Raw genomic sequence first — 16,647 nt, forward strand, 5'->3', positions numbered from 1 at the left:
CTTTTTCTGATATGGAGTCTCACTGTCGCCCAGGCTGGAATGCAGTGGTGCGGTCTCAGCTTGCTGCAATCTCCGCCTCCCAGGTTCAAGAGATTCTCATGCCTCAGCCTCCCAAATAGCTTGGACTACAGGTGCCTACCACCAGGCCTAGATAATTTTTGTGTCCTTAGCAGAGATGAGGTTTCACCATGTTGACTAGGTTGGTCTCAAACTCCTGATCTCAAGTGATCCATGTGCCTTGGCCTCCCAAAGTGCTGGGATAACAGGTGTGATTTAAAAAATCTCTTCAATTACTGAATTTCAGATAGCAAGTGTTAAGAGTTCAGACAGCACAGGATTTATCAAACAATTTATTTGAATCTCTTTGGTCCCCAAGGTCAGATAGTGTCAAGCAGGGAGAAAGAATTAAATGGTGGAAGGAGCTTTTGCCTCCCAAAGTGCTGAGATAACAGGTGTGAGCCACCACACCTGGCCAGTTACATTCTAGTTCTCTTTAAAAAAAAAAGAAATGGAAAGTAATGATAAATATGAGTAAATTCCAGAGAAAAACAATGATAAATTATTGGAACCAGTCATTTAATGTTCTCTGAAACCCAGAGATGTGTCAGTCTGCCAGTGGTAGGAGTTTTAGTGCCAAGAATATAAAAGGAAAACTGTCCTTCATCTTTTTGGGGTACAGTTTTGTCAACCTGAAGTAATCAAAAGGATCAGAATCCAGTTTTAAAGAGTTTATTAACATGAAAGGCTAGGAATGGCCATCCAGGAAACAAAGACTCCAGAGAAATGGGAGTCAGCACTCTGAAGTTGAAAGTTAAGGTCTTGCATATAGGAATAAAACAAAGAAATGTACCAGGATCACAACATTTTCTGTATAAGGCTGATTTGTGAGTTATAACAATTCAGTCACAGTTTGTTTTCTTTTCCCTATGGCTTGTTTTCTTTATAGCTGGTTTTCATTTCCTTTTCAATTTAAGAGTGTATTTAATATTCCATCTTAAGGCAATGTCATAGTTATGAGTCTTTGTATAAGAAAGGTAAGAGGAAAGTTAATTTATAAGGAAAATCAACAGAGAAGAAGGAAGTATCCTTCCCTGACACCCTTTATTCATTTAACAAAACATCGAAACATTGTATTTAAAGAAGAAGGCTAATCTGTAATCAGGGAAACAAAGGTTATAGCTTTATATGTTACAGTAGGCTGTCATGTGATTTAGGCCTCATGGTCACATTTCTTTAATGGCTCAAAAAAATTTAAAGTTCCAGCAGCTTAGATTTTGAATGATTTATTTTCACAGTTTCGTAGATGGCAGTCATAGGTAGTCTCAGGGTAACTATTTTTCAAGCCAAAGAACTTCTTATTGAGAATGAATTAATTTATGTTCATCATTTCATCAGTCTCTTAAAGTATGTCATTATGTCAAGATCAAGTACATGTATTTGGGAAATAACGCAGGATTCCTAAAAGACATATCAACATATAATGTCAGATACCGAGGAATGTTTTGAAGAAAAAAATGATGTCAGGGAAGGAGAGAGTTTGATGGCTATGGGGGGTGCTATTTTATAAAGGCTGTACTGGCTTTTTTGCTATTTCTTAAACATAGCAAATATATTCCCATTTTACAGCCTTTGCACTTACTATGGTTTCTGGCTGGAATGCTTTTCTTCAGTTATTTGCTCTAGTTGTTCTCTCATTTTATTCAGGAGTCTGACCATCCTATCTAAAGAAGCACCTTTCACCATTCAATTCTTTCTCCCTGCTCTACACCATCTGACCTTGGGGACCAAAGAGATTCAAATAAATTGTTTTATAAATCCTTTGCTGTCTGAACTCTTAATACTTGCTATCTGAAATTCAGTAATTGAAAGAGATTTTTTAAAACATGTATTCTTATTTGATCTAGATATCTAAATCAGGGACCAAATAATTTTGTATAGTAAGGCAAGGGTTCCCAACACTTAGACCAGGGACCAGCACCAGTCCATTGTCTGTCTGGAACTGACTGCACAGCAAGAGGTGAGCGATGGGTGAGTGAGTGAAGCTGAGATCTGCCTCCTGTCAGATCAGCGGTGGCATTAGATTCTCATGTGAGCACGAACTCTGTTGTGAACAGTGCATGTGAGGGATCTAGGTTGCACACTCCTTGTAAGAATCTAATGATAAATGTAAAGCACTTGAATCATCCTGAAACCATCCCCTGCCCACATCTGTGGAAAATTTGTCTTCCACAAAATGGTCCCTGGAGCCAAAAAGGTTTTGGACTGCTATAGTAAGGTATACCTGGAGTTTTCTTCACAGCACTTACGACTTTCTGATTTGTTGGTCTATCTGTCTTTCCCTTGTCTCCTTCACTAAATTGTCAGTTCCATAATGACTGGGATTTTATTGTTTATTGCTCTATTCCCATCACCTGGAACAATGCCTGAAATCCAATCAATTCTTAGTTAATGTGTGTAGAATAGATATGTTGACATATGAATGAATCTGTTGGACCCAATATCATCTATACTTTTTATTTTTAAAGTATGAATATAGGCCAGGCACAATGACTCATGCCTGTAATCCCAGCACTTTGGGAGGCCAATGTGGGAGGATTGCTTGAGCCTAGGAGTTTGAGACCAGCTTAGCAACATGGCAAAACCCTGTCTCCACAAAAAACACAAAAATTGGCCCGGCATGGTGGCATACATCTATAGTCCCAGCAATTAGGGAGGCTGACGTGGGAGTATCTCTTCAGACCAGGAGGTTGAGGATGTAGTGAGCTATGAGCATGCCACTGCATTCCAGCCTGGGCAGCAGAGCGAGACCCTGTCATAAATTTTTATGAATGAATGAATGATTGTATGAATGAATGAATGATTGTATGAATGAATAAATAAATAAGTAAAAGTATGATTATATGGAAAGGACATGTTATATGTTATTAAGTTTTAAAGAACACAATATGAAATTATATACAGTTTCCACTTAGGTTTAAAAAACATCAAGCCTTTGCATGTGTTCATTTAGTCATTCATTCCTTGAAAAAAAAGTCTTAAGCATCTCCTGTTTGTCCATTCTGGGCTAAAGTGATCTAACTCAGTTTACAGTTTTATAGGAAGACAGATCATGAAACAACAGTAAATGAATGATACCCTTCACTCACTGCTCTCTAGCTGTATTGATCTTTCAATTTCTCTAAATTAGCAAACTCTTTCCTGTGCACATTTTACTGTCTTAACAGTGCTTCTTGTATTATAAAGCTGGTGATTATGTATTTATAAGTATAGTTATCTGCCCGATATTTCTGTCTCTATATTATATGTTCTGTGAGGGCAGAAATCATGATACCGTTTAATTGTCAATACCTAGCTCAATGCCCAGTACATAGTAGGTATTCAGTAAGCATTTCTTGGGCAAATGAATGAATAGTTGATTAGAGAAAGTATGTAGTAGAAACACTTTATTGAATCTAATGTAAGTTAGTGGAAATTTCCCCACAGAATCTAATGTAAGTTAGTGGAAATTTCCCCACAGAAGTGAATTTTAAGCTCAGATCTGAAGAATGAGGAGGAATTAGCAAGTGAAGAAAAACAGACAGAATGTTCTGGAGCTTAAGCTTAGATATTATCCTAAAGGCAAGAGAAAAATTTTAAACAAAAAACGTAGCACTATCAAACTTCGATTTTTCATTGTTGTTAGGAACAGACTAGATGGGCAGTGCTGGAGGCAGAGAGGTTAGTTGGGAGGCTTTAATAATAGATGGTGGTGGTCTCACTTGGGTTCTTGGCAGTGGAGAAAGAGAGAAGTGGATATGTTTGAGACATTTTTAGAAGACAGAATAACTGATTGGAGATAGTGAAGGAAAAGGAAGAATTAGTATGATTTCATGTTTCTGCTTTACAATTGAGAGGATCCTTGGGCCATTGATGGAGACTAGGGCCTCAGAGGGGAGAAGTATCTGAGGTGTAAAGAACCTGAGGTACCCTGGAGACCTATCTAAATGAGGGCTGAGCATTAAGGACTTGGTTATGTAAGTGAATATTCTGGGTATAGATACTTAAAAAAATGCCTTGAAAGAATCAAAATGTTAATAATATTGGGACTCAAGTTATATTAAATTTTTTTATTATTAAGTTTTAGTTTTCATTATTAGTATATTTTTGTGAAGGAAATAATAAACTAAAAAATTATATTAGCATGGGAAATGCAACATAAAAAAAAAAACAAAGAACCAAAAGTTAATATCTTCTTTAGGCAAAATGTGGGCTACACCCAGTAAAAATAAATGATTGGTTCTAATGAGAAGCCTATTGTGAAATGAGTTCAATGTTAGCTTGTGTGCATGTGGATGAGTCATCTGGAAATTTAAACTTATGGTTCAAAGAGGGCCTGCTAGAGGGAGTGACTGTCATTTATTCATCCATATATCCTTAGGACTTAGCACAGTGCCTTTACCTAGCAACGGCTCAAGTGATAGCTATGATTTGAGATTTGTTATTAACACATTAATTTTGTTTATATCACTATTTAACATTGAATTTTTATACAATGTTATACAATGATCTAATCTATGTCATCTTGGGTTTTAGGTAGAGTGGGGTCAGCTGGACTACTTAGTTGTTGACATGCCACCAGGAACTGGAGATGTGCAGTTATCAGTCTCACAGAACATTCCTATAACAGGTAAATCTTAAAAGTTTAAAGTAATTTGTCCTTTTTTTGATGTGTTTTTATTGCTATACCAAAAAACAAACTCCATGCCAGGCAAATATTTTGTCTTAAAAATATTCATTCTCTTATAAATTTTTCATTAGAGATCAGAAGCATAAATTAAATTTTTCAAAATATTGCCAGAATACATATATTTATAAAACCATTACACTTTTGTTACTAGGAAGAGTGGAAGTCTCTGGTTCTTGTTCTTGGGCGAAGGAATTCGCCCAAGAGGCAACTTTAGCAAAAAGAACAGAGAATTTATTGAAGAAAGTACATGCCAAGAGAGGAGCAGGCTGGAAAAACAGCAGTAGTAACAGCAAGGTTAGGTAGACAGTATGCTCTAAAAGAGGAGGCAGAGCGAGCTGCTTGTAAGAGAATGACACAGCAGCCCCGTGAGTTTAACATTGCAGTTTTCCTTGTGTTAGACTCTTTCTTTAAGTTCCTGCCTGTCTCAAGTCTCTGCCTTTGTCTTTGGCTAGTTTCCCACTTCTGCCTTAAGTCTCTACCTTGTCCCTGCCTCATTCCTGCCACAGTTTTGTGGGATTCTGTTACAGTTGATGCCCATGTATGTTCCTGGTGTTGGCTATGAAGCCTACTTGATGGCACTGTTGCTCATTACTGCCACCCTAGGAAGGTCTTATAGCAGTTGAATATATACTTATTATGCCTGCATATCTCTTAGAAATTTCCCCTTTGCCCTCTTTCCCTCTTTATCAGTATGTAGCTAGTTACATTCTGACAGGTTAACTGCAGAATGAGTAATTATGGGTCTCCTAAGGGGCATTTCAGGGTGTTTCTTTCTGCATAAGCATTTCCCTTCCTCTCTGCTTATATCTAGCATGCAGCTTTTGGGTGGTCTCTGGGATGTGAGATTTTCCAGTCTTACTTTTCTCAGGGCTCTCTCTCCTGCTCACGTCCGGCTATCTGTCTGCTCTAACACTTCAAAAAGGTGGTAGTATAAATCTGTGTTCCAAGAAAGCAGTGGCATTTAAGTATTTTTCTGGTAGAACATGACTGGTTCACTGCTGTGCAACACTTACACCACTGGCATGTTACAGACACTTGGTAAATATTTATTGAATGAATACTAAATAGGGATAAATGTTAGGAAAATTGGCTTTTTGATGAATACAACTATGAGATAATTTTATAGTCTGCTAATTAATATTAAAGTTAAGAGAGAAATAACATAATAGCTTATATGAAATATAATACTTCAATATGATAGTGCATATCTTTTTTATGATGTGGAATTTAAATATTAGTACAGTAGTTACTTTTTATATTGAATCTGTTTCTAAAGATTCCACTAGAGAAATAGTTGCAAATCTCTCATATATAAAGGATTTATGGGAAAATAATGGAATTTTAAAATATCTTTGCATAACCAGAAACAACGTCATTGACATTTAAGGATCAAAAGGTTTAGAATATAAGTTTTTGACAAAATATACATGTTGTTTAGGAATAGTATCAATATAACCTAATTAATAGAGATACTTTTAATGTTTTCACATATTTGTAATCTTAATGGAGTCTGAGACTTTTTTTCTTTTTTTATTATACTTTAAGTCCTGGGGTATATGTGCAGATCTTGAAGGATTGTTACATAGGTATACACATGCCATGATGGTTTGCTGCCTCCATTCCCCCATCACCTACATTAGGTATTTCTCCTAATGTCATCCCTTCCCAATCTCCCCACTCCCTCCTACCCCTCCCCTATCCCCCCACACCCCAACAGACCCCAGTGTGTGATGTTCCCCTCCCTGTGTGCAAGTGTTCACATTGTTCAACATCCACTTATGAGTGAGAACATGCAGTGTTTGGTTTTCTGTTGTGTCAGTGTACAGAGAATGATGGTTTCCAGATTCATCCATGTCCCTGCAAAGGATGTGAACTCATCCCTTTTTATGGCTGCATAGTATTCCATGGTGTATATGTGCCACATTTTCTTTATCCAGTCTATCATTGATGGGTATTTGGGTTGGTTCCAAGTCTGTGCTAAGGTAAACAGTGCCACAATGAACATACATGTGCACGTGTCTTTATAATAGAATGATTTATAATCCTTTGGGTATATACCCAGTAATGGGATTGCTGGGTCAAATGGAATTTCTATTTCTAGGTCCTTGAGGAATCGCCACACTATCTTCCACAATAGTTGAACTAATTTACACTCCCACCAACACTGTAAAAATGTTCCTATTTCTCCACATCCTCTCCAGCATCTGTTGTCTCCAGATTTTTTCATGATTGCCATTCTAACTGGTGTGAGATGGTATCTCAATGTAGTTTTGATTTGCATTTCTCTGATGACCGGTGATGATGAGCTTTTTTTCATGTTTCCTGGCCTCATAAATGTCTTCTTTTGAAAAGTGTCTGTTATATCCTTTGCCCACTTTTTGATGGGTTTGTTTTTTGTTTAGTTTTGTTTCAGTTCTTTGTAGATTCTGGATATTAGCCCTTTGTCAGATGGATAGATTGCAAAAATTTCTTCCCATTGCGTTGGTTGCCAGTTCACTCTAATGATAGTTTCTTTTGCTGTGCAGAAGCTCTTAAGTCTAATTAGATCCCATTTGTCTATTTTGGCTTTTGTGCCATTGCTTTTAGTGTTTTAGTCACGAAGTCCTTGCATATGCCTATGTCCCGAATGGTATTGCCTAGGTTTTTTTCTAGGGTTTTTATGGTGTTAGGTCTTATGTTTACACCTTTAATCCATCTCGGGTTAATTTTTGTATAAGATGTAAAGAAGGGGTCCAGTTTGGCTTTCTGCACATGGCTAGCCAGTTTTCCCAACACTATTCATTAAACAGGGGATCTTTTTCCCATTGCTTGTTTTTGTCAGGTTTGTCAAAGATCAGATTGTTGTAGATGTGTGGTGTTACTTCCAAGGGCTCTGTTCTGTTCCATTGGTCTATATGTCTATTTTGGTACCAGTACCATGCTGTTTTGATTACTGTAGACTTGTAGTATAGTCTGAGGTCAGGTAGCATGATGCCTCCAGCTTTGTTCTTTTTGCTTAGGATTGTCTTGGCTATGCGGGCTTTCTTTTGGTTTCATATGAAGTTTAAGGTGGTTTTTTTCCAGCTCTGTGAAGAAAGCCAATGGTAGCTTGATGGGGATGCCATTGAATCTATAAATTACTTTCAGCGATATGGCCATTTTCACAATATTGATTCTTCCTAACCATGAGCATGGTGTGTTTTTCCATCTCTTTGTGTCCTCTTTTATTTCCTTGAGCAGTGGTTTGTAGTTCTCTTTGAAGAGGTCCTTCACATCCCTTGTTAGGTGTATTCCTAGGTATTTTATTCTCTTTGTAGCAATTATGAATGGGAGTTCACTCATGATGTGGCTGTTTGTCTGTTATTGGTGTATAGGAATGCTTGTAATATTTGCACATTGTTTTTGTATCCTGAGACTTTGCCGAAGTTGCTTATCATCTTAAGGAGATTTTGGGCTGAGACGATTGGGTGTTCTAAATATACAATCATGTCATCTGCAAATAGAGACAATTTGACTTCCTCTTCTTCTAATTGAATACCCTTTATTTCTTTTTCTTGCCTGATTGCTCTGGCTAGAACTTTCAATACTATGTTGAATAGGAATGATGAGAGAGGGCACCCTTGTCTAGTGCCAGTTTTCAAAGGGAATGCTTCCAGCTTTTGCCTATTCAGTATGATATTGAGTGTGGGTTTGTCATAAATAGCTTTTATTGTTTTGAGATATGTTCCTGTGATACCTAGTTTATTGAGAGTTTTTAGCATAAAGCTCTGTTAAATTTTGTCAAAGGCCTTGTCTGCATCTATTGAGATAATCATGTGGTTTTTGTCATTGGTTCTGTTTATGTGATAGATTACGTTTATAGATTTGCGTATGTTGAATCAGCCTTGCATCCTCAGAATGAAGCCAACTTGATTGTGATGGATAAGCTTTTTGATGTGCTGTTGCATTCAGTGTGCCAGTATTTTATTGAATATTTTTACATTGATGTTCATCATGGATATTGTCCTGAAATTTTCTTTTCATCTCTACCAGGTTTTGCTATCAGGATGATGTTGGTCTCATAAAATGTGTTAGGGAGGATTCCCTCTTTCTGTATTGTTTGGAATAGTTTCAGAAGGAGTGGTACCAGTTCCTTTTTGTATATCTGGTTGAATTCAGCTGTGAACCTCTTTGGGCCTGGACTTTTTTTGGTTGGTAGGCTATTAATTGCTGCCTCAATTTCAGACCTTGTTATTGATCTATTCAGGGACTCAACTTCTTCCTGGTTTAGTCTTGGGAGGGTATAAGTGTCCAGGAATTGAACCATTTCTTGTAGATTTACTAGTTTGTGTGCATAGAGTTGTTTGTAGTAATCTCCGATGATAGTTTGTATTTCTATGGAATCGGTGGTGATATCCCCTTTATCATTTTTTATTGCATCTATTTGATTCTTCTTCTTTTTTTTTTTTTATTATCCTGGCTAGTGGTCTATTTTGTTGATCTTTTCAAAAAATCAGCTCCTGGATTTGTTGATTTTTTAAAGGGTTTTTTGTGTCTCTATCTCCTTCAGTTCTGCTCTGATCTTAGTTATTTCTTGTCTTCTGCTAGCTTTTGAGTTTGTTTGATCTTGCTTCCCTGGTTTTTTAAATTGTGATGATAGGGTGTCGATTTTAGATCTTTTCTCACTTCTCACGTGGGCATATAGTGCTATGAATTTCCCTCTAGACACTGCTTTAAATGTGTCCCAGAGATTCTGGTATGGTGTGCCTTTGTTCTCATTGGTTTTGAAGAGCATCTTTATTTCTGCCTTCATTTCATTATTTATCCAGTAGTCATTCAGGAGCAGGTTGTTCATCTTCCATGTAGTTGTGCAGTTTTGAATGAGTTTCTTAATCCTGAGTTCTAATTTGATTGCACTGTGGTCTGAGAGACTGGTTGTTTTGATTTCCATTCTTTTGTATTTGCTGAGGAGTGATTTACTTCCAATTATGTGGTCAATTTTACAGTAAGTGTGATGTGGTGCTGAGAAGAATGTATATTCTGTTGATTTGGGGTCAAGAGTTCTGTAGATGTCTATTAGGTCTGCTTGGTCCAGATCTGTGTTCAAATCCTGGATATCCTTGTTAATTTTCTGTCTTGTTGATCTGTCTAATATTGACAGTGGAGTGTTAAAGTCTCCCACTATTATTGTGTGGGAGTGTAAGTCTCTTTGTAGGTCTTTAAGAACTTGCTTTATGTATCTGGGTGCTCCTGTAGTGGGTGCATATATATTTAGGACAGTTAGCTCTTCTTGTTGAATTGATGCTTTTACCATTATGTAATGCCCTTCTTTGTCTCTTTTGATCTTTGTTTGTTTAAAGTCTGTTTTATCAGAGACTAGGATTGCAACTCTTGCTTTTTTTGCTCTCTATTTGCTTGGTATATATGCCTCCATCCCTTTATTTTGAGCCTATGTGTGTTTTTGCTCGTTAGATGGGTCTCCTGAATACAGCACACTGATGGGTCTTATCCAATTTGCCAGTCTATGTCTTTTGATTGGGGCATTTAGCCCCTTTACATTTAAGGTTAATATTGTTATGTGTGAATTTGATCCTGCCATTTTGATACTAGCTGAATGTTTTGCCCGTTAGTTGATGCAGTTTCTTCCTTGTATCGATGGTCTTCACCATTTGGTACATTTTTGCAGTGGCTGATACTGTTTATTCCTTTCCATGTTTAGTACTTCTTTAAGGACCTCTTGTGAGGCAGTCCTGGTGGTGATGAAATCTCTCAGCAATTACTTGTCTGTAAAGGATTTTTATTTCTTCTTCACTTATGAAACTTAGTTTGGCTGGATATGGAATTCTGGGTTGAAAGTTCTTTTCTTTAAGCATGTTGAATATTGGCCCCCACTCTCTTCTGGCTTGTAGGGTTTCTGCAGAGAGATCCGCTGTGAGTCTGATGGGCTTCCCTTTGTGGGTGACCCGACCTTTCTCTCTGGTTGCCCTTTGTAATTTTTCCTTCATTGCAACCCTGTTGAATCTGATGATTATGTGCCTTGGGGTTGCTCTTCTTGAGGAATATCTTTGTGATGTTCTCCGTATTTCCTGGATTTGAATGTTGGCCTGCCTTACTAGGTTGGGGAAATTCTCCTGGATAATATCCTGAAGAGTGTTTTCCAGCTTGGTTTCATTATCTCCGTCACATTCAGGTACACTAATGAAGTGTAGATTAGGTCTTTTCACATAATCCCATACTTGTTGGAGGCTTTGTTCATTTTTTTTCACTCTTTTTTCTCTCATTTTGTCTTCTCTTTTTAATTCATTGAGTTGATCTTCAATCTCTGATATCCTTTCTTCCACTTGATTGATTTGGCTATTGAAACTTGTGTATGCTTCGTGAAGTTCTCGTGCTGTGTTTTTCAGCTCCATCAAGTCGTTTATGTTCTTCTCTAAGCTGTTTATTCTCAATAGCATTTCATCTAACCTTTTTTCATGGTTCTTAGTTTCTTTGCATTGGGATAGAACATGTTCCTGTAGCTCAAAGAAGTTTGTTATTACCCACCTTGTGAAGCCTGCTTCTGTCAATTCATCGAACTTACTCTCCATCACGTTTTGTTCCCTTGCTGGTGAGGAGTTATGATCCCTTGGAGAAGGAGAGATGTTCAGGGTTTTGGTGATTTCACCCTCACACAGGTAAACTGATGTTGCATAAGCAGTTTTTTTGTTTTTTTTTTTTTTTTTTTCCATTTAATTTTCTTAAGCCCCTTTGGACACGATTTGTGATTAAATTACCCTATTTTAATTCATATTTATACTCCAGCAGCAGCACAGTATATAGATAAAGGTTAAGATTTTCTTCCCCTTTCTTTCTTATATCCTGCAATTCAAGCAGTATATTCTTTTTTCTTTTCTTCTGATGAAGAAACTGCCATGTAACAGGCAGTTAATATTATATGAGACTAAGACACAGTCTTTTTTTTGTGGTGGTGGTAAAATATGCAGAACAGTTAAGTAATAATTTTTACATTAAAGGAAGACCAAGCAAGAAAATGTATTTTAAAAGGTTGCGTTAATGCCAGGTATGGTGGCTCATACCTATAATCCTAGCATTTTAGGAGGATTGCTTGAGCCCAGGAGTTCAGTACCAGCCTGGGCTATGTAATGAGATCCCGTCTGTACAAAAGAATACAAAAACAAAAAAGAAAAAAAAAATTAGCTGGTAGGGTAGTGATGGAGTGCACCTCTGGTCCCAGCCACAGGAGGCTGAGGCAGGAGGATCACTTGAGCCCAGGAAGTCAAGGCTGCAATGACCTGTGTTTATGCCATTGCACTCCAACCTGGGTGATAGAGTAAGACCCTGTCTCAAAAATAAATGAAAGTTGAGATCTCGGGAGATCGATCCAAGATGGCCACTTAAGAGGAAGTCGGGATTGCAGCTCCGAGAGAAGGCGCAGAGGGTGAGTGGACGCCGCATTTCCAGACGGACTTTTACTGCCCACAGACCAGGAGATTCACAGGAGGAAAAGCCCCACGGGTCTCCAGCGCCGCTGGTTTGAGCGGAGTGGCCGCTCAGCCTACGCCCTGGAGCGGGGGGCAGTGGCTTCTTGCGCAGAGCGAGAGAGACAGAGTTCCCTCTGAGCCAGAAAGGGGAGCTGAAGCAGGGAGCCAAGCCAGGAGACCCCCGGGCAAGGGAGTGCCACGAATCTCAGAGCCGCTGCTTCGGCTGACGCAGCGGCACACAGGGCAGCGGATTTTAATTGCGCGGAGAAGCTCCCCACATTCCCAGCGCCGCTGGTTGGACCGGAGCAGCCGCTCGGCCTGCACGGGGGGCGGGGAGCAGCGGCTCCTTGAACAAAGTGAACGAGACTGTGTCCCCTCTGGGCCAGCAAGGGGAACTGTGGCAAGGAGGCAAGCCAACAGATTACAGGACAAAGAGGGCCCCTCTAGAAACACGGCTGAACCCGGGATGGTTCAGCTCTGTGGGGGAGGGGCGTCCTCCATCGGGAAACACCCTGCAGTTCCCGGGGCAATTTTCCGTAACCAAGACAACCCGCCACTACAGAGACTCCGTCACTACAGGGGCGGGCCAGCATAGCGGAAGCAGTTCTAACTACACCCACAGGACTGCTGGGAAGCTCACACGGAAGCTGGGCGGAGCCCACAGCAGCTCAGCGAAGCCTCTGCAGGCTGAGTGTGACTAGACTGCCACCTTGTGGGCAGGGAAAACGGTAGCAACACAGCTGAAAAACATAAAGTGCTAAACCCCTGGGCCAGAACACCTGGGGAGAAGAAAAGGGGGTTTATGAGTTCAGCTGCTGCAGACTTAAAATTACCAAAATCAGAAAGACAGCAACTACAAAGTCAATAGGCGGATAAATCCACAAAGATGGGAAGAAACCAGCGCAAAAAGGATGAAAACACCCAAAACCAGAACACCTCTCCCCCTACAAGGCAGCATAACTCCTCACCAGCACGGGAACAAGACTGGACGGAGAATGAGTGTGATGAAATGACAGAATCAGCTTTCAGAAAATGGATAATAAGAAACTTCTGTGAGCTAAAAGAACATGTTCTAACCCAATGCAAAGAAACTAAGAACCTTGAAAAAAGACTTGACGAAATGCTAACGAGAATGGACAACTTAGAGAGGAATATGAATGAATTGATGGAGCTGAAAAACACAACACGAGAACTTCGCGAAGCATGTACAAGTTTCAACAGCAGAATTGACCAAGCAGAAGAAAGGATATCAGAAGTTGAAGATCAACTCAGTGAAATAAAACGAGAAGGGAAGATTAGAGAAAACAAGGTAAAAAGGAATGAACAGAGTCAACAAGAAATATGGGACTACGTGAAAAGACCTAATCTACGTTTGATAGGTGTACCTGAATGTGACGAAGAGAATGCATCCAAGCTGGAAAATACTCTTCAGGATATTATCCAGGAAAACTTCCCCAACCTAGCAAGGCAGGCCAAGATTCAAGTCCAAGAAATACAGAGAACACCACAAAGATATTCCTCTAGAAGAGCAACCCCAAGGCACATAATCATCAGATTCACCAGGGTTGAAATGAAGGAGAAAATACTAAGGGCAGCCAGAGAGAAAGGTCGGGTTACCCACAAAGGGAAACCCATCAGACTCACAGCAGATCTCTCAGCAGAAACCCTACAGGCCAGAAGAGAGTGGGGGCCGATATTCAACATCCTTAAAGAAAAGAACTTTCAACCCAGAATTTCATATCCAGCCAAACTAAGCTTCATAAGTGAAGGAAAAATAAAATCCTTTGTGAACAAGCAAGTACTCACAGATTTCATCACCACCAGACCAGCTTTACAAGAGCTCCTGAAGGAGACACTACACATAGAAAAAAACAACCAGCACCAGCCACTCCAAAAACGCACGAAATGGTAAAGAGCAGCAACACAATGAAGAATCTCCATCAACCAATGGGCAAAACAGCCAGCTAGCATCAAAATGACAGGACCAAACTCACACATAACAATATTAACCCTAAATGTAAATGGACTAAATGCCCCAATCAAAAGACACAGACTGGCAAATTGGATAAAAAGCCAAAACCCATCAGTGTGCTGTATCCAGGAAACCCACCTCACATGCAAGGATACACAAAGGCTCAAAATAAAGGGATGGAGGAAGATTTACCAAGCAAATGGAGAGCAAAAAAAAGCAGGAGTTGCAATTCTCATCTCTGATAAAATAGACTTTAAAGCAACAAAGATCAAAAGAGACAAAGAAGGACATTACATAATGGTAAAAGGATCAATACAACAAGAAGAGCTAACGATCCTAAATATATATGCACCTAATACAGGAGCACCCAGATACATAAGGCAAGTTCTTAAAGACTTACAAAGAGACATAGACTCCCACACATTAATACTGGGAGACTTCAACACACCGTTGTCAATATTAGACAGATCAACGAGACAGAAAATTAATAAGGATATCCAGGACTTGAACTCAGACCTGGAACAAGCAAACCTAATAGATATTTACAGAACTCTCCAGCCCAAATCCACAGAATATACATTCTTCTCAGCACCACATCACACCTACTCTAAAATTGACCACATAATTGGAAGTAAATCACTCCTCAGCAAATGCAAAAGAACAGAAACCATAACAAACAGTCTCTCAGACCACAGTGCAATCAAGTTAGAACTCAGAATTCAGAAACCAACCCAGAACCGCACATCCTCATGGAAATTGAACAACTTTCTCCTGAATGTTGACTGGATAAACACTGAAATGAAGGTAGAAATAAAGATGTTCTTCGAAACCAACGAGAATGAAGACACCACATACCAGAATCTCTGGGACACATTTAAAGCAGTCTCTAGAGGAAAATATATAGCAATAAGTGCCCACATGAGAAGAAAGGAGAGAACTAAAATTGACACCCTATCATCAAAATTGAAAGAGCTAGAGGAGCAAGATCAAAAAAACTCAAAACCTAGCAGAAGACAAGAAATAACTAAGATCAAACCAGAAATGAAGGAGATAGAGACACGAAAAACCCTACAAAAAATCAATAAATCCAGGAGCTGGTTTTTTGAAAAGATCAACAAAATAGACAGACCACTAGCCAAACTAATAAAAAAGAAAAGAGAGAATAACCAAATAGATGCAATAAAAAATGATAAAGGTGATATCACCACAGATTCCACAGAAATTCAAACCATCATCAGAGATTATTACAAACAACTCTATGCACATAAATTAGAAAACCTGGAAGAAATGGATAAATTCCTGGACAGTAGTCTCCTCCCATGCCTAAACCAGGAAGAAGTCGAAACCCTGAATAGACCAATAACAAGGTCTGAAGTCGAGGCAGCAATTAAGAGCCTACCACCCAAAAAAAGCCCAGGCCCAGATGGTCTCACAGCCGAATTCTACCAGACATACAAAGAGGAACTGGTACCATTCCTACTGAAACTATTCCAAATAATCCAAAAAGAGGGAATCCTTCCCAAATCATTTTATGAGACCAACATCATCCTAATACCAAAACCCGGCAGAGACTCAACAAGAAAAGAAAACTACAGGCCAATATCCATGATGAACATAGATGCAAAAATCTTCAATAAAATACTGGCAAGCCGATTACAACAGCACATCAAAAAGCTTATCCACCATGATCAAGTAGGATTCATACCGGGGATGCAAGGCTGGTTCAATATACGCAAGTCTATAAATGTAATTCACCACATAAACAGAACCAAAGACAAAAACCACATGATTATCTCAATTGATGCAGAGAAGGCCTTTGACAAAATTCAACAGCCCTTTATGCTAAAAACCCTCAATAAACTAGGTATCGATGGAACGTATCTCAAAATAATAAAAGCTATTTATGACAAACCGACAGCCAATATCATACTGAATGGGCAAAAACTGGAAGCATTCCCTTTGAAATCCGGCACTAGACAAGGATGCCCTCTCTCACCACTCCTATTCAATATAGTACTGGAAGTTCTAGCCAGAGCAATCAGGCAAGAAAAAGAAATAAAGGGTATTCAATTAGGAAAGGAGGAAGTCAAATTGTCTCTATTTGCAGACGACATGATTGTATATCTAGAAGACCCTATCACCTCAGCCCAAAATCTCCTGAAACTGATAAGCAACTTCAGCAAAGTATCAGGATACAAAATCAATGTGCAAAAATCACAAGCATTCCTATACACCAATAACAGACTTAAAGAGAGCCAAATCAAGAACGAACTGCCATTCACAATTGCTACAAAGAGAATAAAATACCTAGGAATACAACTAACAAGGAATGTAAAGGACCTCTTCAAGGAGAACTACAAATCACTGCTCAACGAAATAAGAGAGGACACAAACAGATGGAGAAACATTCCATGTTCATGGTTAGGAAGAATTAATATCGTGAAAATGGCCATACTGCCCAAAGTAATTTACAGATTCAACGCTATCCCCATCAAGCTACCAATGACCTT

At 39.0% G+C, this 16,647-nt stretch overlaps 1 protein-coding gene across 2 annotated transcripts in view; it reads left to right on the forward strand.

Annotated features, from left to right (window-relative positions):
• NUBPL (NUBP iron-sulfur cluster assembly factor, mitochondrial) overlaps positions 1-16,647 on the forward strand; it is a 282,020-nt gene that overhangs the window by 212,906 nt on the left and 52,467 nt on the right. For both annotated transcript variants that reach the window (XM_012468600.3, XM_064365771.1), the window contains one exon: positions 4,573-4,666. In XM_012468600.3, coding sequence (XP_012324023.1) covers positions 4,573-4,666 — 94 coding nt within the window. The remainder of the gene's footprint in view (positions 1-4,572; positions 4,667-16,647) is intronic.

Source organism: Aotus nancymaae, unplaced genomic scaffold (genome assembly GCF_030222135.1).
Source record: "Aotus nancymaae isolate 86718 unplaced genomic scaffold, 86718_ANA_hifiasm-v0.15.2.pri h1tg000062l, whole genome shotgun sequence".
Lineage (NCBI taxonomy): Eukaryota > Metazoa > Chordata > Mammalia > Primates > Aotidae > Aotus > Aotus nancymaae.